General features: G+C 49.2%; 2 protein-coding genes across 2 annotated transcripts; one reads left to right on the top strand and one right to left on the bottom strand.

Moving 5' to 3' along the window:
• The first annotated feature begins 614 nt into the window (after window positions 1-614).
• On the top strand, window positions 615-25,912 carry TGME49_240910 (hypothetical protein). The gene is made up of 25 exons (XM_018780616.1): window positions 615-1,702; window positions 2,349-2,563; window positions 3,119-3,286; window positions 3,841-3,958; window positions 4,573-4,840; window positions 5,268-5,739; window positions 6,842-7,087; window positions 7,523-7,893; window positions 8,315-8,461; window positions 9,227-9,302; window positions 10,615-10,747; window positions 11,564-11,764; window positions 12,242-12,392; window positions 12,978-13,029; window positions 13,355-13,416; window positions 14,348-14,498; window positions 15,320-15,531; window positions 15,874-15,990; window positions 16,596-16,824; window positions 17,530-17,596; window positions 20,215-20,512; window positions 20,846-21,033; window positions 22,272-23,591; window positions 24,571-24,792; window positions 25,203-25,912. Exons 1-25 carry the CDS (start codon window positions 1,501-1,503, stop codon window positions 25,247-25,249), a joined length of 5,733 nt encoding a protein of 1,910 aa, XP_018637601.1. The 5' UTR covers window positions 615-1,500; the 3' UTR covers window positions 25,250-25,912.
• Window positions 789-1,355, bottom strand: TGME49_240920 (hypothetical protein; the record flags this gene model as incomplete). Its single annotated transcript, XM_002366670.1, has 1 exon — window positions 789-1,355. The coding sequence occupies one exon, from the start codon at window positions 1,353-1,355 to the stop codon at window positions 789-791; it is 567 nt and encodes a 188-aa protein (XP_002366711.1).
• Window positions 25,913-26,610: the final 698 nt, after the last annotated feature.

The following is a 26,610-nucleotide window of genomic DNA, read 5'->3' as shown; positions in this document are numbered from 1 at the left end:
GAGAGAGAGAGACAGAGAGCACTGCACCCTTTGTTTGACCGCATGCTGCTCAGAGAAACACAGAAAAGAAGAGGATTCGTGACATTGGGGCGTCTCTCGCTCTCGTCTGAAGAATTACCGACGTCAAACTGGGGGAGGCATGCTTCTCTATCCTGACTGCCACCCCGCAACCGGACATCGTGTTCGGTGACGGAGGAAAGTCTGTGCTGTACAGACGACCGATAAAGCGGAGATGACTGCAGTGGATATCCAGCAATGTTTGCCTTTTCTGCCTTTGTTTTTCTGGGTCTTCTCCAACCGCTTACAGGCTGCGGAGGGGGGGCCGGAGGCTGGCCTGAGCCGCGTGGAGCTCTCTGCAGGCCAGCGCCTTGACGCTCGCAGTTGAGAACACAGAGGAAACCGAAGTGCTCACCCGCGGAGGAACGTGCCTTTCGTTCCCTGTCTTGCCAAGAACGAGAGAGACAGAGGGAAAGAAGAGATGACACTGACTGGACGGCGGACGCATCGAGGTGTATCTCGACGCCCGACAGTGCGCATGCGCCGTAGCTGTTGCAACTGCTTTCTCCCGCTTTTCCCCCTGGGTTTTGCCTTCACGAATTTTTCTTGAAAGTCCTTCTTTTTCCCCCTGCGCTTTCGTCCTTGTTTCAGAAGAGACTGCTACAACTTCTTCTCCTCTCTACAAGCGATAGTCCTCTGCTTAGACAAGAGAGGTTCGAGGAGAACGGCGCCTTCAGATGCTCGTGTGACGTTGAACTCAGTCTTTGCTGTTTCGTGTGTCTCTCATCCGATCATCTCCCGCCGTGTCTGCTCGGATTCCTCGACCTTTTCTCTGCTTCTCCGCGTTTTGCTTCTCTCTCTGTCGGCCTCTTCTCTGCTTCCTGCTTCCACGGTCCCCGGCGTCGTCCTTCCTCCCGCCTCTGTTCTGTCTCTTGCCGAGCTCCGCGCGCGGACAAGTCAGAGCCGCCGCCGGCGACATCTCCGCAGGCAGCGACAGCTGAACTGGCCCATTGCTTTGCGATTTCCAGTTCTTTCTCATCGTCTCTCGTCTCTCTCGTGTCGCCAGGTTCTCTCGAATTCCTTCCACCATGTCGGAACCTGGCGAAACAGGTCTCCGGCCCGACGGTGGACCGCTGCAAGTCACACGCCTGCGAGAATGGCTTTCTTCCGAATCCTTTGTTTCCATCCTTTGCAACGCAACTCTTCCTGATCTCGTCATCCGCGCTCTCTTCTTTTCTTTTGTTCTCGTCTGACCGCTCTACTCGTGTACTACTCTGAGCCTCTTCTCCCCCCCGTCGTTCTCTCTCCTCGTCTTTTCTTCCTTCTTCGGCTCTCAGCCTCCTTCTCTTCTCTGCCATCTCTTCCATCCAGGCCGGCTTCGTGGTTTCCTTCTACTCGTCGTCTTCTTCTCGTTTCCTTCCGTTTTTTTCTCGTCGTCGTCCAGTCTTCTTTTTGTCTTCGTCTCGTGTTCTTCGCGCGGTTCGTCTTCTCTTCGTTGGCAAGATGATGAAACTAAAGGAAATGGTGGAGGCCGCAGAGGCCAAGGTGGAGTCGAAGCCCCCGCAGGCTGCCGAGGAGAAGGCTCCCGACCAAGCTGCAGGGGGGGCAGAGGAAGACGTCGCAGCTGCGCCAGCCGAAGGAGGCGAGGGCGCAGAGCCTCTCGACCAAGCTGAAATCGAGAAAATGCTCTTCGACGAGTCTCTCGGTACGCGCAAAGACGACGAATCAAAAGCCTCTCTCTCCATATATATATATATATGTATCTTTACACGCACACACATGCATGTATACGTAGATTTTGATATATTTACGTCCAGTTGTGCTTCCGGGTCTTCCAACTGCTCCTCGGTGAGCGGCTGGGCAGGGGAAAAAAGTCGAACCGAGAGCGACAAACTCCCTCTCACCTTCCGTACATTTGTTCAAAGGGCACCTTCCGGTGAGTCTGGGGGTAAGAACCTCCTACCAAATCCCCGTCTCCCCACATTCATTGTCGCAAACTTACATATATATATATATATATGTATATATATATATATATATATATGCATATACAAGCATATACATCTGCACACATCTCTATTTTTATACATTTACATGTGTGTCTGTTTGCGTATGGGTTCCGTGTATACAGTCAATGCATGCGCGCATGTCCGAGAGATTGGACAACACACATCTCCTCGCAAGTGCGTGGCTCGGCATCTCCTCGATGTCGAGAAAATGCGTATCTCGCTTCTTCGCGCTTTCATCGGTGCATGCATCTGTTGGTGGAGGTCTGGGCCTTTCGCTGCGCGAGCGGCGCTGTCGACTCAGTGGAGCGTCTGCGTCGCGAGCCGTTCCGTGTCTGCACACAGGAGCGCAGGAGTACACTTACGAGGAGTTTCTCGATCTCATTGACCAGCCTCCAGAAGAGCGAGGAGAGGCGGAGGACGAGCGCAAGCACTGGTCGTACCCTAGAAGATGGAAGGTTGTCCTGTGGAACCTGCAAATTCAAAACTACATGGACGACAACTTCTCCGCCTTCATGGAGTTCGAGTTCGGAGGCACACGCGAAGAATGCAAAGTCCACGTCGGTCTCCTCTCTCTCCACGCGACTGTCGGAGGCTGCGCCAACGGCCGCCTTCACCGAAAACACAATAGCCTTCCTCACAAATGTGACGGGGAAACCAGTGTGTACTTGTGCATGCGTGTGTCGACGTCTACACCGATATACATATATATCTCTATCTCTATCTGTATCTCTATATCTGTATCTCTATATCTGTAACTCTATCTCTATCTATATCTCTATCTATATCTGTATACACCGAGAAAGAGGCAGAGATCTGCGTGCGTACCTCCTTGAACATCTACGAATGCACTTATATATATATATATATATTTATATAACACGCATGCTTACATATATATACTTATACTCATATATTCATGTTTAAATATATATATATATATATATACATATATCTTCAGAGAGATTTCTTTGTGCCTCTTTATCGCTCTAGTATGAATGATTCGCTTTAGTTCTGGCGCGTTCGGCGGCTTCTTAAGGCTTTTGGGATTGAGAGAAAGTGAAGGGAGAGCCTGCGTGAACGGTGGCGTTGCATGAATTGCTTTTCGTTTGCAGAAAGGAACGTCCGTTTTGATTTACGCGACAGGACAAGACAAGAATTACCTGCGAACTCCCGTCATTCCAGATGTGAGCAATGCAGGTCCCGTGGACATGCATTTTCGAAAGGCCTTCGAATATCGCGGGTCCTACCTCGACCTCGAAAGAGAAAAGCTGAAAATCAAGGTGAGTGATGCGACGCCAAACGAACGAAAACGGCGCTCGCATGCAACAGCAGCAGCTGCGTGCAGCGCGGTGGGTGCTACTAGTGGGGAGGCCGAGGTGTCTGTACACCCCAAGAGGGGCCCTGCATGGTATCAGGAGGTCCGCAAATGCTTGAGCGGCTGCGCGAAGGAGTGAGTGGCTGGCTTGTGTTGCTGTTTTTTTGCTCCCTCGTTTTCTTTGCCTTTCGGGGATTTATCAGTGTGAATGTCATTAACGCGTGCATGAAGTATCAAGGACGCTTAAACGCAGTTCACTGACACAACAACACAAATGGTCGAAAAGGAATCACGTTCAACCGATATGGAATCACCTTGATGCCGTACGATAGGTTTGGCTGTACGTACACGTGTGGCAACAGTCAAATGCAACGCGTCTGTATTTGTGTCTCTTCTGTTGTTTCTCGTTGTTTACCACTGCCTTCTCTTTTCCTTCTCGCGAGTGCCACGAGTGTCTGTTGTTCTCGGTCGTTCTTTTTCCTGAATTTTTTAGTCTTTTTCCGCCTCCTTTTCTCTCAGGTCTGGGAGTATCGGAACTGGACGCTGAATCACCTTGAGGCTGTTTATGAAGAGGCGCTGCTAAATCTGGCTACCGGAGAAACGCACGTCGAGCGCGACCTCTACAAATTCATCAAAGGTGATTTTCTGTGTACCAACCACAAGTCCAGGCGTGGTTCACGGACTCCCCAGAGAGACGAGAGACCGGGAGTCTCAGATATCTCTCTGCGGAACTCTTTCATTCGTCGAGCTTCAGCGTCCGCATCCCTCTATTTTTTGCTCGTTTCATATCCGTCGCTGTATCGTTCCATGCAAAAAAATCTGTGTAGTTGCCTGTAGATGGAAACATGTCCACATGCGTCTGTGTAGAGACATCCGTAGTCACTAAGACACCTAGGCCCATATATGTACATATATATATATATATATATGTATATACATATATACATATATGTACACAAACATGTGCAGAAGATGTTACCTTTCTGGTTGAAACACTCACTAACATACTGTCTTATTTACAAAGGTGACCAGACGCACATGCAGGTGATGGAAAATCACACACAACCACATGGGCGCGCATATGTATTCATTCATTTGTTCGTTTATTAATTCATTTATTTATGTATTCATTTATTCATTTATTTACACCTGCATATATATATATATATATATAATTGCACAGTTGTGTTCGCATTTGAGTATTTCTATTGGTGCATGTGTGTCGCTGTTTGGTGTGTGCCTGCTTTGTAGGGCGTCGGTCGCGTCGCTGTCGAATCAGCTTTCACCTGTATTTCCAGGAGCTGTACGACTTCGAGTTGTCCTTTGTCAAGTGGCGCCTCGTGCAGATCATGCCATGTCCAACTCTGCAAGAAAAGATCGCGAACCGCGGGAAGAACAAGGGCGGCTACACGCGCGAGGCGACGATAGGCTTCAAGCGTCACCAGCTCGCAGATCAAGCGAAATACGTCTTTCAACAGAGACAAGTCAAAAGAGAAATGCAAAAAAGAGACAGTCAAAGGTACGTCACAAATCCCATCAACACGCCGTACCCAAAAATAGTTATTCCATATATATATATATATATATATATACATATATATGCATATATATATATATATATACTTCTATGCATGTATATATACATATATATATATATATATATGTAGGTATATGTGTGTGCGTGCTGGTGCTTGTATAGATGGGTGGCTTCATCCAGATCTCTACTTGCCCAGGCAGCTATAGAGCCAATTTCAAAAAAATGTGGATTCATGGCCAACTATTTGCGAATGCGTCTTAACTTCAAGCAATTCTCTCTGTCTTGTTTTCTCCCTCGCTTTCGTTCTCTCTTCCTTTCGTTCTTTCTTTCGCTCGCTCGCTTCCGCATCCACGTGTATCCGTGCTTCACTGGACCTGAGCTTTTCTCGGTTTCCTCCTTCTCCCTGCAGAGAGCTGCTGCCGGGCGCGTCTCGACCGGAGATGCTCGGCGGATTCGCGGATAAAGGTTCCGCGCGTCTGTCTCACCTCGGCTTCGAAAGCGCAATGAAAATGCCGAATCGAGGTACGCGGTCGCCGTCCGGCCTGGAGTCGAACAGACCTGAAGACGGCAACCGCAACATGGAGGAGATCTTTCTCCAGCACCAGGCCACCATTCTCGCCTCCGACCAGCTCGAGGAACTGCCTGCCTCCTTGAGGCCGCCTTTGTCCAAGAGAAGGAAAGGCGAGGACAAGAAAGATGGCAACAAAGCAGACGGACCCCAGGTGAAAATGACCATCTCCCTCATGCATGCAAGCTCAATGAACAAAGGTCTCGGACTCGTCTCCTCCGAACGTCCTGCCGACGGAATCCCCAGGTGGGATAACCTCGGAGAAATCTACTTCCGCGGCACTCTCAGAGACCTCGACTCCACATACATACAGGTCAGCAACAAAGCCAAGTAAACGCATTCCATTTGCAAATATATATATATATATAAATATATAAATAAGCATGTGGAGGCTTACGTGGGATCCTATGTGAGTGTCTCTGCCCGCTTATGTGGGAATTTGTATGTGTGTATGATTATATACATATATACTTATATATATATACATATATATATGTGTATGTATATGCGTTTGTATGTGTGTGTATCTATTTATATGTGTATACACTGGTGGATATTGATGTTGTTATCGACAGGATTACTGGAGACAAATGTGTAGATTTCCCTTTGAATCTTTAGAACGAGGGTCGTACAGAATTGCGCAGACGGGAAGAGATACTGCGGTGTAGGCACATACATGAATATCTGTATCTACACTTGAAGACAGCGGTGTTAACGTCCCCGTATGCTACAGCGGTCCTGGTCGCTTAAGCCTGGAGACGTCGGTGTTTATGCACACAAACAGACGCACACATGAGAGGATTGGCGTGAGTTGGTTGAGGAGTCGATGAGGGTCGCATGAGTGTATCTTCGTAAGGCGCTTCTTGCATGGCTTTGAGACTCTCGTAACGCAAGATGCCTCGCTCCACTCGCGGGGATGTGATTGCCTGACTTTCAGCAGTTTTCCGGCTCTTTTTACGCGTCACCTCTTCCCGCAGGTGGACGAGTTATAATCCTGTCAGATGTGCATGTTAATACACAGTTCCCGTGACGCCAAGTCTCTCGCAGTCTCGGCTGTTGTTGGGTTTCGCTTGGCTCCACCCAGTCGCTGAACGTCTACGTCCTTGAACTCCGTTCTCTTCCCCCTCGCCAGTGGAGTTCCCTCTGCTCACGACTGGCGCCTTCTCCCCAACCTGGGCAGCTTTCTCTGTCTCTCGTTACTCCTTTTCTGAATCGTCCCAGTTTTGCAGTCTTTCTTTCTCTCTCTTGCTCTCTCTCTTGCTCTCTCGCTGGTTCTCTCTCTTGCTTGTTCGCTTTCTTGCTTCTTCACTGGCTTCGTCACTGGCTTGTTCGCCTCCTTCTCTGCCGAGTGTTTTTGCGCTTTTTCTTCTGGGTGTTCGATCGTTGCTTTTCACATGCGACTTGTGCTTGTCTAGGTCGTTGTCGAAGACACGACTGCGCCGAAAGTGATGCGCCAGATCGGCTACGGCCAGATTCCGCTCCGCGGCGTCGTCGATTACTCCTGCCTGAGCACCGAGCTGGGGACGCCCATGTGGTTGGCGCTCCAAGCCAAGATGGAAGGCTGGGGGCATGAGCTGAAGGAATGGTGTTTCGGATTCGTGGAGGGAACAGTGATGGTTGCCCACTTGCCGAGATATCGTCAACTCGGCGAAGTCTCAGAGGTAGGCCTCTTGCCCCCGCCGCCTTCGTTGCACCCGCGCCCAGCCTTCGGTGTGCTCTCATGACTCTTCTTGTCTCAAGTTGCCCGCGACTCTTTCCTCCGATTCGTCTCGCTGGCGCTCTCCTCAAATGTAGACATATTTACACACGCATGTAGATATATATATATATATATTTACATATTTGTATGTCCTCATCTACACGTATATATATATATATATATATATATGCATATATTTGTATATCTGCTCTTCGCTCTCGCTGTGATGCTTTTTGTTTTTCTCGCGGTGGCGTCTCCCTCACATCGCTCTCTTTCCATCTTTCCTATATATAGTCTTGCTCCTCTCCTTCGCTGCCTGTCTGCCCTTCGCCGTCTCTTTTTTTTCTCATGTGTTCTCTTTCTGCGCTCGGTCTTTCGTGCGGCTCTGCCTGCTCAGTCGGACAGCGACCGGGTGTACTTGATTCTCCGAATAAAAGACGTGGACCAGATCGTGACGCCTGACAATCGACCTGTGGTCGACTCGTACGTGGAGGTATCCTTCGACGGAACTTCGCGGCGAACGCGAACAGTGCGAAACACTTTGAATCCTGTCTGGGACGACGAGGTCACCATTCCCCTTCGTCTTCCTGCCTTCCGAGACATCACGGAGTCCGACGTCACGAGAAAAGGAAAAGTCTGGCTAGACGTCTGGGGCACTGGCCCGGGATACGTCGATCATCTCGGTGGATGCTCCTTCTCCCTCTACGAAATCTTCTTCAACGAAAAACACAACAAGCGAAACCTCACCGCCATGCAAAGAATCGACCTGTATGCCAAAAATCATATCATATAGAGACCTATATATCTGAAGGTGTGGCTTTGTCTGTGCACTTCGCAGATGAGCATCTCCCTGCATGCATCTGCATTTGAGTATGTGCTGCATTATATGCCTATGCATACAGACGCCTCTACGTACGTCTATCTATCTATTTCTATCTTTCTATTCACATCTATCTGTGTCTATATCTCTTTCTATGTATGTATGTATGTTTGTATGTATGTATCTATCTATCTATCTATCTATCTATCTGTCTATCTATCTATCTATCTATCTATCTGTTTGTCCATTTATTTCTGTGTATGCGTAGAAATGGATGCGAGTTTGCTTCCACTTGCAAAGATAGGACCCCAGCAGAGGGAGAGATCTGCAAATGCATGCTCGCCACTGACTGGCCATGTCTTCTTGCAGAGAAGCGAATACGCGACAGTCGTACGAGACTCGCGTCTTCTCCACCTCCAGACGCCTCGCCTTCATTCACAAGGCAGACCGGCCGTCGACCATTCAATTCGAGGCGTGGACTTGCCCCGACATTCTGGAAGTCTCCGGCATCGACAAGTGAGTGACCATTATTGCCAGGCTTTTCCTGAGTTCTTTGTCTCTCCACTGGTCTCTGCATGTCTCGCCAGGTCTCTTCCTCCTCAGCTCGGGGAGCGACCGCTGGTCATGTTGACTTTTCCTTCTCTGCCTGTCCCTAGGCCATGTTGTCCTCTCTCCGCCTCTCGGCCACTGTCTCTGCGCACCGTTGTCTCTCTCTCGTCTCTCTAGCCTCTCCACGAGATGCTTTCTCCGATGCAGAGGGATGCCACCGTACATCTTCGTACCGCTCTCGCGTAGCTTCTGGCTCGCTGAGGGAGACATCGAGGACAGGGAGGCGCGCTTGCATCGCTACACTTGAGCAGATGCACGCAGAGGTCGCACTGGCAGCTTCGACGGCGACGACAGGAGACGACGACAGGAGACGACGACAGGAGAGAGTTGAATGCATTCACAGTCGATCGAAACCGGCCGGAATGCATGTCGAGTCATTCGATGGAAGGCGGGAGCTCTACTCAGTACAGCGCGTTTGAGTCGCTGGACGTTCTGAAATGAATTCCATGAAAAAACGCACCAACCGTTTCGTAGACTCGGCCCAAACCTTCCATACAGGGCGCGCGTTTCGTCTCGTTTTTCTGCGTTTCTGTCTCGCACAAAGCCGGCGCGAAGGGCGCCACGGGGCTTGGCGGGACCTTGTGGTGTTTGTGCCGTCTCGTGGACGTCTGCTTGCTGAGCTGGCGGCCGGCGAGACCATTGCCAGGTCTCCGTTTCCTCTTTTGCTCTCAGACTGCCGGAGCCTGAGCGCATCACGACAACGAGCAACTTTCCTCGAGCGCTGCGGAATACCTACGAAAGACTGAAGGTTCGTAGAAAACGTCTTCGCGTTCTCGTTCGCTCTGTTGAATGACATTCGACGCCGTCCGGTTGCAGTCGGTGGTGCATGCTAGCTGGCAAGATCCTCGCGACGACGAAGCGGTTTTTCGCATTTTCCTAGGTCGCTCCCTTGCAGGAAGAGAGTCCTCGCGAACCATGGTCACGCGGTTCGCGGGGATCCGAGCTGCCTGCTTCGTACACCTCGTCAACAGGACGCTTTTGAGTTGTGCAGGAGCTTCGGCTTTACGGCCAGTGATGCGTCGAGCACTCATGTGTAGCAGGCGCCCTCTTCGCTCTTGTACCGAATTGGAATGCACTGCCTGAGACACTAATAAGAAACCAAGAATGGACGCAGCGTCGAGCTCCGCAACAGATCACGCCAAGAATGTTCCACGGAATTTTCTTTTACGAGACTCGTCTTATCAGTGCATGATCAGCACAGTGTGCGGGGCGTTTCCTGTGCTCTGCAACATCCCAGCTACCTGTGTGTATCGCGTCTCAGTTGGTTGGTCTAGCGCCTTCTGCGCTGGCGTTTGAGCTGGCAGTCTTTCTCTTTCGTTTTGGACAGCCCCTCAAATGCGTGGAGACACGCAGGCCTGCTTGTCGGAATGCTGCTGCCTCGGCGTCTCCAATCTTGTTTGTTTCCGGAGAGAAGGCGTCCTGGGTCTGAGACGTTTTTGCGTTTGGTGAAATCGACGATGTGACTTTTAATCTCCACTCACATACAGACACATAGACAAGCATGGATAGGTCCCTCTATATGGACGTGGATGCCACTGCAGGTCTATGTACACGCCTGTATCTGTACAGTCATGTAATAACAGGTATACAAAGATGCAGTTATGTGAATACATAGTTGCATGTGATGTTGTGTCTCGCATAAATACACAAATGCACACAGCACAAACTTCTGTTGCATTTACATGCGTGTATATTCGCAAAGAGTTGCGTACGTAGGCTTCAGTTAGGACTGAGGATCTCTTCTCGTCAGGAGTGCACCGATTGTTTGGGCGGAGATTTGTGTGCATTTCTTTCCTCTTCTCTTCTCTGCAGTCTACACCTGTAAGTGCGTGAACCAAAATGCATGTTTGTTTCCAGACCTTTCGTCTGCCCGTTTCTTCTTCTTCTCCATCTTCTCTTCTTTCTTCTTCTCCATCTTCTCGTCTTTCTTCTTCTCCCCCATCGTGCTGTCTCCCGTCTTGGTCTTTCCTGTTTCGCCTGAACTCTCTGACGTTTTGCGACGTTTGTTGGAAACGACAGGTTGAGGATTTGCACAGAATCTCTCTTCGTTTTCTTTTCAGCGAATGTACGCAGAGGTCATCGAAAAGAAAGGCTTGGTAAATCCGGACACAGGAGTAGGTCCGCCTCGTTTTTTCGACGTCGAGTTTCTTGACCAGAGAAAGGAGACCCACTACGCACCCACGATGGTCACAAGTGAGTGATTTGCCGCTTTGCAGGATTTTTCTTGCGAGGAAAAAAGGCGCGGAGAGGCACATACGTTCTCGACACTTTGGTGGAGAAGAGCTACCGGGCGTTTGCCATGCGGACGCGCAACTCTCTGTTTTCATCAAAACCGTTCACTAAATTTAGACACTGGTCTCAATCAACGAAATCTGACGCTACAGAAGTTTTTCAGCAAGCGAACTTCCTACGTTCAACTTTGCGAGAAGCGGTTGAAAGGAATTGAGCGAAACTGGGGGAGACAGAGGAACAGAGAGAGGCAGAAACGGAGAGAGAGAAAGGGAAGTCGGGAGAAGAACAAGAGAGAAAGTTGTGTGAGAGGAGGCGCGAGAAGAGAAATGTGAAGAGTGGGCTGCACCTGGAGAAGCGGATGACGACAACGAGATCTAGAGCTGGATGGAGAGGAGGCAGAGAGAACGAATCAGGTAGACGTAGAGAGAGAACAGAGGGACGGGGGCAAGGACAGAGAACAAGTGAGTGGAAGCAGTGACATGGGGAGAAAGAGAGTGAAGAGGTGAGTTGCCTCAGTTCAGATCGGCTCGCCTCAGCAACATCTTCCCCGTCTGCGAATGCAACTCTTGAAGAGGAGTTTCGTTGTCCGTCAGGGAACAAGATTCCATCGGGCGTCTGATGTTTCTCGAGAGCTCTGTTTGCCAGCGCTGAAACGCGCGAGCGACAGATCGGATGACTTCGAGTGCTGAGGCCACTGTAGCGAAGAAGCGAAAGCTGTAGGCTGGATTCGGATGCGAGACACCGCGTAAACGGTAACGTTCCGTCTGCTTTCTCCAGGAATCCGACCGCCCTTTGGCGTTGACTCCGAGAGCTCTGTCTTCCACTACTGCCGGTGTGTGCCTTTCGCGGTCAAACGAGAAAACCTTGTCTTCACCCCAGAATTCGCCGTCCAAATTCGATCCGGAAACGCCATGGATCACTCGATCCTCATGACCAGCCTTCTCCTCGGTCTCCCAGCCTTCGCCTTCGTCTGTGTTGGTGAGAAACAGATACAATCAAATGTCGAGCAACATGCGAAACGCATGCGCGCGTCGCGATCAAGCCTGGACACTCTCTCACTCAGTGCGTGTATGAATATATATATATATATATATGTATATGCGCACATAGCGTACAGACACAAATGCATATATATATCTATAGCTATATATATCTATATATATATATATTGATATAGATATAGAGATATATATATCTCTGAGTATGTATGCACGCTTTTCATGCGTGTATGAAAAGGTTTGTGTTTATAGTAGAACTGTGCATATTTTTTGTTTTGTGTGTGCCAGTCTACATGCGACGAGTTCGTAGATGTCTGTATGCGCATCGCTGCAGCAGTGATGTTCGCTGTGGAGTAAAGGGAGCGGCGCGGGGAGCGAGGGGAGCGGGGAGACTTTTACAGTGCGTTTAGTTTCGACTGGGCCTCCCTGCGTTCGCCGAGTTCCTGTCGCTCGTCAGGAACGCTCTGGGATAAACACATGCATGCGTGGGTAGCTACGTTTCACTACGACGACGACCGCGCATGTGGAGTCGTGAAGTTCTGGGAGACGACGACCGGCCTGGTGTACACTCTGAAGCACCGCTTTCGCGATCCGTACACGCTGCAAAGGTGAGAGACAGCGGAACACCGGGAGAGGACAGGCGCCTGGAACGGAGAAAAAGGCAAGCCAACAGAGCAGGCGAGATGGAGAGAAGCGCGCAGAGGAAGAGAGAAGAGAAAAGGAAAGACCAGGACAAGCGGGGAGAGAAGACGAGCAGAAAGAAGAAGATGAAGGAGAAGACGAGAGAGAGAAGACGAAGACGAGAGAGAAGGAGAGGGGAGGGAACAAGGAAGAACGAAAGAAGGCGAAGACGAGAACAGTTTGGCGATGCGGAAAGAGGACGATGAGGACGAATCAGATGGAGAACGATGTGGAAGAGGCGAGGCTCGCGGCTGACAACAGAGGAGCCCAGCATGTACCATAAAGCCGTACCTGCGTTTTTCGGTTCCCACGTTTGTCTATGTTTCCCGCTTCTTTTTCTCTCTTCTCTCTCGTTTCCTTTTTTCTGTCTTTTTCTCTTTTTTCTCTTTTTACGCTGTGTGTCCGATGGGTCTGTCACGCTACACAGAAGCGGGAGACAGCAAGAACGAAAAAGCGAGAAGAGTCGCGTTCTCTCTTTTCACTGTGTAGCTTGTTTGTCTGCGTCTTTGTAGGCTGTCGGCGGACCCTGAGTTCGGCATCCTGAAGATGATGAATATCCAGAGGGTGAGACTGTTTTTCTCTGGAGCCGTTTGAAAAACGCATGTTCTTCCTACAAATACAGTCAACACAGGCCGTCGACGGTCGAACATCCCTTTTCCTGTCACTCTCTGCTCTCCATCGCGCTCCTCACCGCAGCGCAGTTTTCGGAGGTCGCCGTGACCCCGGCTTGTTTCTCTCGAGATGCGTCTTACATTTGAAAAAGCTCTTCACTCTTTTCCTCGAGTTTTCTGTCTGCTACACGCACACAGGTTCCGCAGCAGCTTTCGAGATCTCATTGTTCTTTGCCTGTTTTCGTCTTTGCTGGACTGTTGTCATCTCATTTTGTCAGAGAAAGCGTCTAAGCATCTTGGGAGTGTCAGTAGACGCCGACACACCTGACTACATTTCTCGGTGAGCTCTGCAGCAGAATCGAGACTAGGTCTTCCTGTCGTTATTTGGAAGAACTGCCAAATTTCCGAATTGAAGCACAACTCATCGTTTCCTCCGTTTATGCATGTACATCTCAGGATGTTTCCACCGTCACATCTATTGATCTGTACGTGCATATTCGACTTTGTATTTGTATGCGTAAATATACATATATATATATATATATATATATATATGTATATATATATGTATATATATATATATATACATTCACGTTTATATATACGTATGCGAATAAATGTACGTCGAGTGGATTTTTCTTGATGGGGTACTGATCCTTCTCCCTTTGGTTTGTGTCACAATGGTTCTGCATATTTTTTACTTCCCTTTGAATGACCTAGCGGCCGTGCAGGTACACTTACCACGCTAAAAGTTGCCGACAACTCTGTCGTCTTCATTATACGAAATATACGAAAGCCGAGAGTTCTGCAGAACAGCAGGAAGCTTGTACCATTGCATTCAGGAGCAAACGGTTCTATTCGATGAGACTCAGTTAATAGAAGACCCAACCAGACATTTAAACGATACGAGAAGAATTTCACCTCCAGTATCGCATTTCCCGACAGGTACTTGCCTGCTCGGATGAACTCACAGGTGCCTTAGGCCATGCCGGTCCGGCTTCTCCATAAACATATATTCATGCGTACCTGCATATATATATATATATATATATGTATGTATACATGTGCATATATGGATGAGCTTGTAGGTCGAGATGGAGAGATATAGATGCACACACGTATTCACGGTTAGACAGATATATTTTATGCGCATACATGTATTTATATATTTATATATATGGATTTGTAGGTTAGAATGGTGGTTGATTTGAGGTGTGTGTGTTTTGGTTGGACTGGACGTGGAACACAGGAAACATTGTTTTTCTTTGCAGGAGCGGCGAGGATCTCGTTCAATCGGAGTTCCCGACCGGGGGGGCGAAGTTGCCGTATCGCTCGCTGGATATCATGTTCAACAATCGCAACGTCTGGCTGAACATTCAAGACGGCAATCCTGCGAAAGTATGGTTCGACATCTGGGATGTGGTGAGTCGAAGTGGAGAGACGGTCCCCTTGCAGGCATTTCTCGCGTCCTCTCAGACGCGCCTTGGAAGAAAGGAGACAATCGCGTCACTTCTCCAGCTGAAGCTGTCTCCGTTCGACACTCTGCGGCAGTCCTGTTGCGACGTCAGGCACCCGAGGCGAGAGGACAGAAACGCAGCGAAACACTGCTCTTTTCCGAGAGTCTTTGCGCGGCTCCAGTCACCCAGGACGAGGGCGCTTGCCGTAAAGTCTCGACCCGTGAACATGCGAAAACATGCGAAATGGCCGAGTGTTCGCGAATCCGAAATCACATTCGGATCTAGCGGTGCACATAGTCTTTCGTCCATGCACATCTTTCTGCATGCAGAAAAAGCCACGCACCACATATACAAATAGATACGCACATGAATATATATATATATATATATATGTATATATATATATATATTTATATATGTATATGTATCTGTGTGTCTAGGTTCATGACTGTATGCAAACATGCAGATCCGCATGCACACACATGTGCATAGGCATGTATCCAAAAATAGATTGATGTTTGGTGGAGTTCACAGCGAGGTCTGTGCGTGTGTTTCTGTTTTTGCCTTCGCGATGCATTTCTGTGTTTGTCTCCTCTGTCTAGAGTGATGTGCATCACGCTTGAAGGCGTTTTGACGCGCCTCCGCTCTTTCTTGTTTCTCAAACTGCCGATGGTTTCGCTGTCGATGCACGGCGCTCGCGAGGAATTCGGAAACGCAGTGCACCTCTGCACTCCTCGCTTCTGCAGAGCGCCTGTCTCCTCTCTCCGGCTCTCCGCGGCTGTGCAGGAGCAGTGGTACCAGTTTTCCCCGGGTCTCCACGATGTGCCGCCCTGCTTCATCGTCCGAGGCTTCGGAGCGAAGGTAGCGGAATGGCAGTTCGACAGGGCCGCTCAAGAAATCCAGGGAAAAGTCTTAAGTGACATCACGGCTTTTCGCGCGACGCGAAACCTCCCCACCAAGTGGAATCGCGACGACGTCCTCGACGCGTTTCTGCAAATGTACGTCCCGAGCGAACAGAGACAGTGAAGCAACTCGTCGAGAGTCCGGACAGGCAGCTGAAGGCACTGGACAGCTTGTCTTCTCGCTACCGCGCGAGCGGCGGTCTTCTTCCACAGGTGGTGACGCTGCAGATGCCCTTCCCCCGTTCGAGTCGCACAAAACCGGACTCCGGCTCACCGCTCTGAGAAGCCTCCCCTGTCTGCTGTGCTCGATTCCAACGGAGGCGCTGCAGAAGCTGCACTGTGCGTAGCTGCGTGGTCGATCGAGAAGTTTGTTACTTCGTTCGGATTCGCTCGACTAGCCGTCCATGGAGCGCATGCAGTGTGCATGTACTTTTTCAGGGGGCTCGAACTGCTGCACCAAGCGGCCACCGCTCGCGACGAAGACTTCCAGCTCGCTCGTCTGAAGCTCGAAGATTGGAAAAAGGCGTTTTACTCCAAGGTCCCGTGTAGCTACAGGTGTGGAGGAAAGACACATCCGCCGACAGAAATCGGGAAGCGAGGGCTCTTCGTTTTGGTTTTTTCTTTTTCCTTGCGGCTGGTCGCCACCACATGTCTCCCCCATTTTCTTCTCATGTTCGCGAGTTCGCTGCTCGGTCAGTCCATGTATCGTCTTGTCGAAGTCTCTGGCTGTCGGGAGGCCTCAGAAGCTGTCGGCTCTGGATGGATGTCTTTCGTTCGTGTCTTTGTTTGGGTCCGTCGTTCTCTTTCAAGCGCGGCTTCTTGTCTGTTCTCTCTCGCTTTCTCCTTCTGTCTTGCGTTCGTTGTTTCCAGAATCCCTTCCTTTTCTTCTCCCCGCTGTTCAGTTTCTTGCGCTTCAGCGTATTCGCCTTCCTCTTCTGCGTCGCCTCTTGGCCGCTCTTCGTCTCCTGTTCTGTCTGTCGTCTCCCTTCGTTCTGCTCTCTCTTCTCCTTCCTCTCTTCTCCCTTCTCTCCTCTCGTGTCTCGACCCTCGTCTCTCCATTCGTTGCGAGTTTCCTGCCGCGGCTTCTCCGTCACCGGCTTTCTCTCAGTTCGCTCTCTCTCTCTCTGTACCTCGCCTTCGTTTTTCTGCTCTCTCTGCAGGGTGCGCGGGGCTCCTCTACACTTTAATACGTACGACTCCAAGACGATAAGTGACGCCATCATCGCAAATGTGGACTTCGTAGAGTCTCGAGACCGGAGTGCCTTCTTCAGTCTCGCGGTCATGCTGTACAACCTTCCCGGTGAACTGGTCTCGACTTACGTCTACATCTGTGTCACACAGAAGGTGACGGAGAGAGAACGGAGACGCATTCTTGCTCAGAAGGAAAAGGTAACGAAACAGGGAGACAACGCGGAAACGGGGACATCGCCGCAGCATGCAACGCTGCACGCGAGGCCTCAAGCGCCAGACGAGGCCGAAACACTGCATGTCAAGCTGTCTTGAAAGACGAGAGAGAGAGAGACCACGAGAGAGAACCAGAGAGGGAGGAGGGAAGGGTGAGAAAAAAGAACAGTAACGAGAGGTAGAGAAAGAGAGAAGAAAGAAGCAAATGGAAAGAGGACGAACACGAGAACAACAGGAAAAAAGATGTAAGCGAGAAGGAAAGAGAAGGGAAGACGGGAAGAAAGAGGCAGAGAGAGAGGGACAGCAGAAAGGATGGAAGGGGATACGGGTCGGACTGTAAAAAACAGAAAACGAGATGGTGAGAAGGAGGCACTTCGCCGAAGGACAGCAGTTGAAGGCAAAAGTAGATAGAGGAAGAACGTGCTCTGAAATACTGTGAGGAAACGATGAAAAGAACAATCCCGGGAGGAGAGAGAAAGAGACTAATGGGTGATGGGGAGCAACAACCTGGACGAGTGCTCTTTGTCGGGGGATGCTCACTGAAATGCCAATGAAGACGGCTCTGCCTGACTGTTCCTGCGAGGAGATGGAGTAGAACGAACATGCCAACGAGAAGAAACATCTGAGATGTGACTCGGCTTTTGAGGGTGTGCATGCATTGAGAGAGACGTTCTCTGTGTGTCTTGTCAGCAATCTCGTGAAGACGCACAGAGGAAAGCGCGGAAGCAACGACGCAAGGCTGGCCACGAGGGCGCCGGTAAGCGCGAAACGCCTTCGAGGCATGGCTTTTTTTTTCTCTCTATTTTTATTTTTTTTACCCCTAATTTCGCTCGGCGTTTCTCCTCTCGGTTTGTCATCTGTTCCTTTTTAATTTTTCCTCGATTTTCTCCGCTTTTCCCTCGATTGTTTCTGCGCATCCCCCCCATGTTCTTCGTTTGTTTACCTATTTTGTGTCGTTTTCCTTTTCTTTTTGTCCCCCCGTTTCCCTCCTGTTGTCGTGTTTTTCATAGCATTCTCTCTACGTCTTCTGTCTCTCGTTTCCTCGGTGCCTTTTCTATGTTTTTGGCCTCCTCTGCTGTCTGTGTCTGCTCTCTGTTGTTGTCTCTGCGCTTCTTCTCCGTCCTTCTCCTCTGTCGCTTCCCCCCCTCCTTCTCTTGTGTTTGCCTAGTCTAGTTTCTCTCTGTTTCTGTCTGTGGCTTTCTGCCGTGCCTCTTCTCTGTTTATCTCCTCTATCATCTACATGCCTTTTCTCTGCTTCCCAGCCGCCTTCCTCTCCTACTGTTATAGAGAAAAAAATGCATGAACTATATTTAGGTAATTCCAGAATCAATATATATTAGGGGAAAATTGATGTTTGCAAATTCCGAGATGTTAGTGGCAAAAGGATTTTTATCAAACAATGTATATATTGAACATTATCTAAAAAATAAATATTACTGACTTTAAAACATACTCAAAAAGACAAATCAACTTTCATTTTTTACATTTGTAGTCAAAATTACAATATTATGGACATATATTTTTTTATTAAAATAATTTCTTGTAAAAAAGTAAAAATCCTTATGAAAAGTGTATTCGATCTGGTTGAAAAAAGTCTTTATTTTGAAATTCATAATTTTAAACAACATTATTGAAATAAAACAATTAATCACAATTTTTACAGCCTTGCTACGATTAAAAGGGAATCTTCTAATTCAAAAGAAATTTCAAAACATACATTATAATAATACTCGTAACGTGGAATCATTAATGTATGTTTTAGATTTAACCTTTTCTGTAATAGAAAGAAGAAAACGTCTGATTCACGTTTGGAATTTTGTAACATCTTGATGGTTATATCCTGAAACATTGATAATAGTATTAAGAATCGTAGCTGTAAAGGCTCTTCATCCTATTAATAAGGCATTACATCCATAATAATTATAACTATTAAATGCCGGTTTGAATTGCAACTGAACGTCTATAAGTATACAGAGAAAAATTAAAAGAAAGACGTTTAGATAAAATATCGCTTTTTGTACTTTTTCCAATATATCACATTTCAGTTCCAGTATCAGAATCTTGACAGTCTGAAAGCACCGCTATAAAAACCAAATACTAAAAGATCTATTTAATATGTAGAAGGATATTTTCAAGCTATTGCTGATCACATTTCAATTTGCATCGAATTTCAATAACCTTTATACAAAGTCCTCCGTTAGTTGTAAAATTATACAAGCTACCTTCTAGTTAATTACCTCGATATCATTTCCGAATTGTAAAATATTTTAATCCAGCTTTCGTTTTCATAAATAATTCAACTATACATGTATGCAGTTGAGATTCTAAAACCGTAGGAGCCGAACAACGTTTAAAAAGAAATTAATGTGTATTTTCTTACAATACCATTAATGGTCGTTCGAATTGAGCAAAATTTTCTGCATGAGTTTTAAGATATGTTGTTAAATTATTATTAGAAGTTAAATCCTTCTTGACGAACCAAACATATTAAAAATAATAGAGTTTATAGTTGAGACGGAATTACCCATATTACTAACAATTGATCCTAAATAACAAAATATTCAATATGGATAATAGATTCCACTTTGAAATAGGAAGATAATAATCCCATTTTGATTAGGAAGAAATTATTTAAATTTAATAGTAATACCCTATCAACAATTACATACGAAGTTTAGCTTTTTTGAAATTTTAATTGCATTCCTAATTTGGATAGTGTTGATTTATATTTATTTCTATTAGTATAGATATTTAAAGGGACTGAATAATAATAATAAATCTCATCAAATGCAAATACAGGTAATTCATAAAAACACCAATCGGGTTGTTTAAAGTTATTTACAATGGATAGAGCATTTAATCTAAAAGTATATATAAAATAGTATCTTGTATAAGCACCAATTTATCGTGGAGTTATGGTTTTGGACTCATACGAGTTTCACTCAATAACTAGCTGAGTGTTTGTACGATTACTATATCAATGCATTGCCAGTCAAGGTTCTGTTTCTCTTTGGTGATTCTTTCGTCGTTCTCCATGGTGATCATCTCCTTTTTCCACGCGTTGATTCTCTGTGTGTTGTTGCGCTTGTCTTTTATTCCTTTTTTTCTTTGCTTAGTCTCTCCTTGTTGGCCGTAGCACTCCGCCGCCCAGAGCAGGTGCAGCACAGCAGCTAGGAAGGGCCGCGTGGGGAGTCTCTGTGGACCTATCTGTTACTGGAGCAGTAATCGTCTCTCTTCTGGGCGTTTTCTCTGGTCATTCCGGTTCGACTTCTCAGAGACAAAGAGTCAAAAGAAGGAAACACGATGGAAGTCGGAACGAAGAAGAAGGTCTGCCTGTTGTCAGTGTTCGTTCTTGCGTTTTGTGTTTTTTCACAGACAACGGAGCAGAGGACAAGCAGGGCGCAGAAGGCAACGAAGAAGAGCATGGCGACGCGGCCGCGGCGGCGGTTGCGGAGGAGAGCGTTTCGGCAGAGGCGGTCCAAGGAGATGAAGAGCCGAAGAAGGTCGTGAAGAAAGGTGCAGTTCCCCGAGTGAAGAAGAGGTCCTACGATCAGGTGGAGGGAACAGAGGTCGCTGCCATTGCAATTGAAAGAGACTTTTTTACTGAGGCTGAGGCGCCAGATTTCAAGAACCTCATGAGCGACGTCGAACATGCAATCAACACACACCTGGGGTACGCTCAGAGTTCCTGGCCTCGCCTCTCGTGAGCCTGAGGCCCAGACAAGAAGGTCTGGAAACCGGAGAGCAAAACGATACGGAACCTCAGCGTATGCATGCGCCGTGTGTGTCGGTTTCGTTCATCTCAGCGAGTGTACGCATTCTTCTGATTCACATGCACCGTCGGTGTGCTTCGGCTTATCCAAAAAGAAAGGAAATCTGCTGCGCAACGGATTAGAGAACGGAGACGGGAGACTTCGGATGGAGAAAACGCCCTGATGGTTTTTCTGTGTGCATTTCGCCTTCCCTTTCCGATGCTTTGATCCTGTTTCTCCTTTCGTCTTTGTAGCCTCTCGCCGGGGCGCGTCCGCGCGTTCCAGGCGAGGTACGCCGAGAAGCGAATTGTTTTCGCGGTCGGACCACCGATGGACGACGCGACTGAGGCAGATGCTGTCAGCTCGGTGGCGCTCATGGAGAAACTCCGAGACATACTTCCGAGCATGGCGCATGAAGAAGGCCGTTTCCAAGAAGTCACGGGTGAGAAACAGGCAGTCGCACACCTGGTCAGAAACCCCGCTCTCCACCTCAAGTCGAGCAAGACCTCTCTAGTCTCTTGGAGAAGCCACTGAAGAATACAAACGACATTTTCTTCAGCTCGGTCGACGAGACACAGGATGCTCGAGTTCGACTGACGCGCGAATATGAAGTGCCAACTCTGCATCCTTCTGTACGGGGGTTCCAAGGTCGTTCGCTAGTCATCATCTGCGACCGAGAAATATAAACGCGTTTCATTCTCCCCCGTTTTCTCTCTCCAAGAACGGGGTCGTCATGAAGAGACAGATGAACTCCGCAGTCCCCAAAGTTGTGCCTGCATGGAGCAACAGCATGCAGATCTGACTTCTGCGGCTTTTGTCTCCGATGTCCGCCTTGATCAAACCGGTGAAGGCCTTCTTCTCTAGTGTTTCGTTTTCTTCATTCCATCTCCATCTCGCTCGGTCTCCCCATCTGCATCTGTGTCCCTGCCCTTGTGTTGTCTCTCGCATGTCTCCGTTTCTCTCTTTCCCTCTCTCGCCTTCTGGATCTCTCTCCTGATGTCTCGCGTTGTCTCGCTCTGTCTCCGTTGTCTCTCTGTGTCTCCGCGGTTCTCTCTTTTGTGCCAAACCGTTTTTCTCGACGCACAGCTTTTCTTCCTGATTCAACAAAGCAAACACACAGGTACCACTTGCAAGTCCTCTTCAGATCACTCTGATTACGCATTCAAACACAGATTCAGTAACTCGTTTCTTATTTGTCTTCTCTCTCGAGCTTCCGAAAACGCAATTGCAAGACATACGCCTGTTTCATGTTCTAAAGAGAAGTAATAATAATCAATGTATCCTTGCTACATTTAGTGAAAACATGCACCTCGTCAAGTGATCTATAAGTCTCCAGTTTTTCATTTACAATGTGCCAGTCCAAGATTCCATTTTAAGGAAATTGCGGCTTTCTAAATCGCTCGACGTCTCCTCATCTGTTGACACTTACGGAAGACGTCCGCACTGGTTTCATTTTGCTCGTATGGCACTGCGAGCACTTGTATTTTTTTGAAGCAATTTGACACTGCGTGATATGGAACCTGACTCACTCCTCTTTCATCCGGTTTAAGTCCGCGCTTCAACTCAGTCTTTAGCTACACGACATGCGATGCTTTGTTCGTGTGTATTCTCCAGCAAGTTTTTTCTCCATCCTGATTCTCCCGCCATCGCTGTCTTTCACCTCTCTGCGGTGTGCGTCAGGTGGCGGCGCGACTCTCCAGTGGGACGGCCCAGGAACGAACATTTTGGATCGGATAGCGCAGGAGCAAGCAACGGCAGGCGAAGGAGAGCAGCAGACTTCTGAGGGGATTCCGACTCGCGACATGCAGGTCGACGGCACGGCGGTTTTGGAGGAGGCCGGCGAGAAGAGCGACAAGAAGAAGAAGAAGAAAGAGAAGAAGGAGAAGAAAGAGAAGAAGGAGAAGAAAGAGAAGAAGGAGAAGAAGGAGAAGAAAAAGAAGAAGGGCGGCGAGACAGCCGCGGAACCTGAGGAAGCTTCGGCTGTCCTCGCACCGCCTCCAGTGCCTGTCCCTGCGGCGGCGATTCCTAGCGTCCTTCTGCCGGCCGACAGCGAGGACGGGGAGAAGGAGCAGCCGAAGGAGAAGAAGAAGGAGAAGAAGGAGAAGAAAAAGAAGAAGGACGGCGAGACAGATGCGGAACCTGAGGAAGCTTCGGCTGTCCTCGCACCTCCTCCAGTGCCTGTCCCTGCGGCGGCGATTCCTAGCATCCTTCTGCCGACCGACGGCGAGGATGGGGAGAAGGAGAAGACGAAGGAGAAGAAGACAGAGAAAAAGAAAGAGAAGCATACTGAGAAGAAACACAAGAAGAAGAGCGAGGCACTGCCCGAGAGCGAGACGACCGCAGTCGTCACAGTGACTCCAGGCGAAGAGGACGAGACTTCGCCGCTTGTCCCTGTGCCTTCGTCGATCGCATCCTCTGAGGCGCCGGAGCCTCCTGCGTCCACTCGAGTCACTCCGGCCCCGGAGCCGAAGGCCAAGCCAGGCCTCTCGATGGGCGCTGCTCTGCTCGCAGTTCGAGCGCGTTCGCGCCTCCAGAGAAAGCACTTGGCACAGCAGCTTAGTTCGTCGTCGTCGAGTGAGGTCTCCGCCTCCTCTGCATCTTCTCTCTCCCCCTCGTCCTCCTCATCCTCCGACTTCGCGGAGACCCGCGCAAAGGCAGACGCCCTGCGCGCGCGTCTGCAGGCGGCGCAGGCGCGGCTGGCGGCGGCGCGAGAGACCGAGGTGTCTTCTTCAGAGACCGAGTCCTCAGAGACTTCTGAGGCTTCCTTTCTCTCCAGCGACGGCGAGTGGGATGCCCTCTGGCAGTCCCAGCGCGCGGCGGCGATGGAGAGACAGCAGCGACTCCAGAAAATGGTCTCTGGAGTCAAGGCCGCGTACCGGCGGCTGGAGGAAGAGAACACTCGCCTGGCAGCGACTCGCCGCAGAGACGACAAGCTGCAGAGACAGGTTGAGGCAGAACGCGAACGCGCCGTCGAACTCCTCAAAGAAGCCACCCGACGAGGTCAGAAACAAATGGATTCGTGCGGCGGAAAACAAAGGGAGGACACGAGGGAAGGAGAGGAAGTTCAGAGACCAAGAGGGAGAGAAAGAAGGAGAGACAACAAGAGGGAGAAGCAAAGGATAATCGCGGGGGAGAGGCAGAGAGAATGAAACGGTTAAGGAAAGTGGAGAGGCAAAAGAAGACCGAGACGAGAATACACAGTTGGTGACCAGGTATACGAAGCAGGAGACGAAGATGAGACTCGGGCGGGGGGGTGAGGGTGGCGGGGAAAGGTATCGTCCTTTCTATGTCCGTAGGCGATTCGTCTTCTTTTGTTGGCGTAGCTCCCCGTTTATCGCGATTCATCTCTCGGTGGAAAGCGCGCTCGTCCCTGCGCGTTCCGAGACGCCAGACGCCTCCAGTTCTCGTGGCTTATCTCTGCCCGTGTGTCGCTGTTTTTTCCTGTTTCTTCTCCCCTGTTTGCCTCTCTTATCTGTTCCTCTCTTCCCGTTTTCTGTCCGGTCTTCTCTCGTTTCTTCTTGTCGTTCTTCGTGTCGTTTACATCTTCCTCTCCAATGCCTTCTCGCCGTGCATTCTCCTTTCTTCTTTCTTTCCATCCTCTCTCCCTTTGCTCTGCCTCCTTCCTCGCCGGCGCCTTCATCTGTCCTTCTCTGCTGTGTTTCGCCTGTCCCTTCGCGTTTGTCTCCGTATTTTTTCTGGCATTTCTCTCTGTTTTCTGGCGGTTCTCTTTCGGTGTGCGTTTCCTTCGTTTCGCGTGCGTCTGCGCCTGCGTCTTGCTCGATTCTTGTGAGTGTCTGTAAGGGTCGCCTCTCCTTTGCGAATCGCGTTTTTGAAGAGCCGAAGAGCCGCGCGCAATTCTGGATTTCTCAAAAAGGGCACTGGGTCGTAGAGCCAAAACGCCTTCGCACAACGTAGTTCATGTTCCCTTCGAAACATGGGGACCTCAGTTCGACGCGACTGCGTTGCTCTTTGCCTCCAGCGAAGGAAGAAAAGGATCTCATTGCGCGGCAGCCACCGCCCGCCAGGGATTGGTCCGACACGGTGGTTCTGTCGACACCACAAATATTCGTCAATTCTCAAGCAGCGTGTGCTCCATTTGCCGACTCCGGAAGAGACGAAGGCGGCCGCGACGAATGGTACGAGGTCTCAGACGCCTGCTCCCGCCGCGCAGAAAGCTCGAACGAGTCTCGGACCACGGCAGGTGAGAGGTGGATTCTCGGAAACAAGTCGTCTGTACACCCCACCGTCCGACACGACGTTGCGCGTCTCACGACTCTGCGACCGTTCCACCTTACTTTCTACGTACGGCCCGACGGCCATCCGGAGATCTGTGAAGACACAAACAAACATGTACACGAGCATGGGGAGAGAGACAGAGCGATGGAAATAGATACATAGAAATAGATACATAGAAATAGATACATAGAAATAGATAGAGATGTTTTTGTGGATATTTGGATGTGTTTGGATCTATCTATTTGCATGTGCACAGATAGATACGTATACGTGCGTATATGTTGTGTATGCGTAGCAAGGTAAAAAGGGATGCTGCTTCTGGAGGAGCCTGTGTTGGTTTCTCATGGCTTTCCGACGGCGTTGCAATGCATGCAGGCGCGAAGCTTCGCCAGCAACAACTGGATCTGGCTGGGCGCACCTGAACGAGAAGAAAAGAGGACTTGCAAAATCGAACAAGATGAACAGAAATGGAAAAGAAGGCGACTGAAAGACAGAAGGCGCTGGGACAGACGCCGGGAAAGCGCGGAAACCAGATTTCGCTCGACCACGTTCCAAGGAAACGCGAAATGAGAACGGAGATGCATGAGGGAAACGCTCTCAGAGAAGAAAACATGAGGGGTCGTCTTGAGCCGCTTGCTGCCATTGTCGGAGAGGGGCGACGCCGTTTGGTGTCTCGAACATACCTGGGATGTCTGCGATCGCCGTAATACCTAAGCAGCGGTTTTTGCATGTTTTAGAATTGGAAACGCCCACACGTCGTCCCCATGTACATTTCCACGCATGCATGGGTCGACTTGTTTTTTGCGTTGGCTGTCGGTGCACTCCGGAGAAGGCATCGCGTGTTTCGCTGTGCCTTAATGCCGTTTTTGACGTTGCGTTTGTGTGGAGGAAACAGGAAGAGTCTTTTGAATGCAATCGAGTTTCTAACTCGAGTTCCCGTTTTCCAACAAATGCGAACATGCAGGTATTTGTGCCTTTTTGCGCCCATGGCACATTTTTTCGGCGGTATTTTGTTCGTGTCAGACCGATACCGTCGTTCTCTTACATGCCGCGTCGATAAACCGGGCTACACACTCTGTTCTGGGTTTCGCGCCTTCCCCTCTCGCAGCCTTGCTTGGGACGGAAACTCTAGGAATCGATTCACTGCACGACTCTCACATCCCTTCAGTTTGTATCTCCTGCACCAGATCTCATGTAAAAAAGGTATGCGACAGAAGACGGCTTCTGTGTGGAGATCTAACCTCAAAGCGCAAAGCCAAATTTATGCTGGCATGCGTCCTTGGCACAAACGTGGCTGTTTTGCGCGGCAACAATGCTGCAACGCACGTTCCAGTTTCAGTTTCCCCAGTGCGAATTCGCTGTGTCGAGGGACTTTCCTAGAGTCAGCGCGAGAACACGGAATCTGAGGCAGTGTCGAACAGGAGTGGACAGAGGACAGAGCAGCTTAATAAAACGGGGTCTGGAAAAGAGAACAAAACAAAGATAGTTACACAGGGAAGGTGAAAACACTGCAGTTTTGTCGGCGCTGTGGAGGAGCCAAAGAATACGGTTGCTTTCAGTACCGGGGGAGTCCGTGGACAAATCCTCGACGGCAAAAACAAGAAACAGGTGAGACGTCTTTCCTCTGAAATGAAGAACGAGATGGAAACGCATGCCTTTGTTTTTCAAGACTGGAATTGCCTGGAACTCTTACGAGTTTTTTCCGGGTGCCATATTCCTGGGAACCACTTGGATAAAGTCGAGATTCCCAACACGCAGCGGGAAGTTGTTTCAGTTGCTAATA

This window comes from Toxoplasma gondii, chromosome VI (assembly GCF_000006565.2).
Source record: "Toxoplasma gondii ME49 chromosome VI, whole genome shotgun sequence".
Lineage (NCBI taxonomy): Eukaryota > Apicomplexa > Conoidasida > Eucoccidiorida > Sarcocystidae > Toxoplasma > Toxoplasma gondii.
Note: the sequence above shows the minus strand (reverse complement) of the source record. Positions and strands in the feature narration are given on the sequence as shown.

Coding starts and splice junctions, on each gene's coding strand:
- TGME49_240910 (XM_018780616.1), top strand. CDS start 1,501: ATGATGAAACTAAAGGAAATGGTGGAGGCCGCAGAGGCCAAGGTGGAG. Junction 11,765..12,241: donor CTTCGCCTTCGTCTGTGTTG/GTGAGAAACAGA, acceptor GTCGCTCGTCAG/GAACGCTCTGGGATAAACAC. Junction 14,499..15,319: donor GGTTCGACATCTGGGATGTG/GTGAGTCGAAGT, acceptor GCGGCTGTGCAG/GAGCAGTGGTACCAGTTTTC.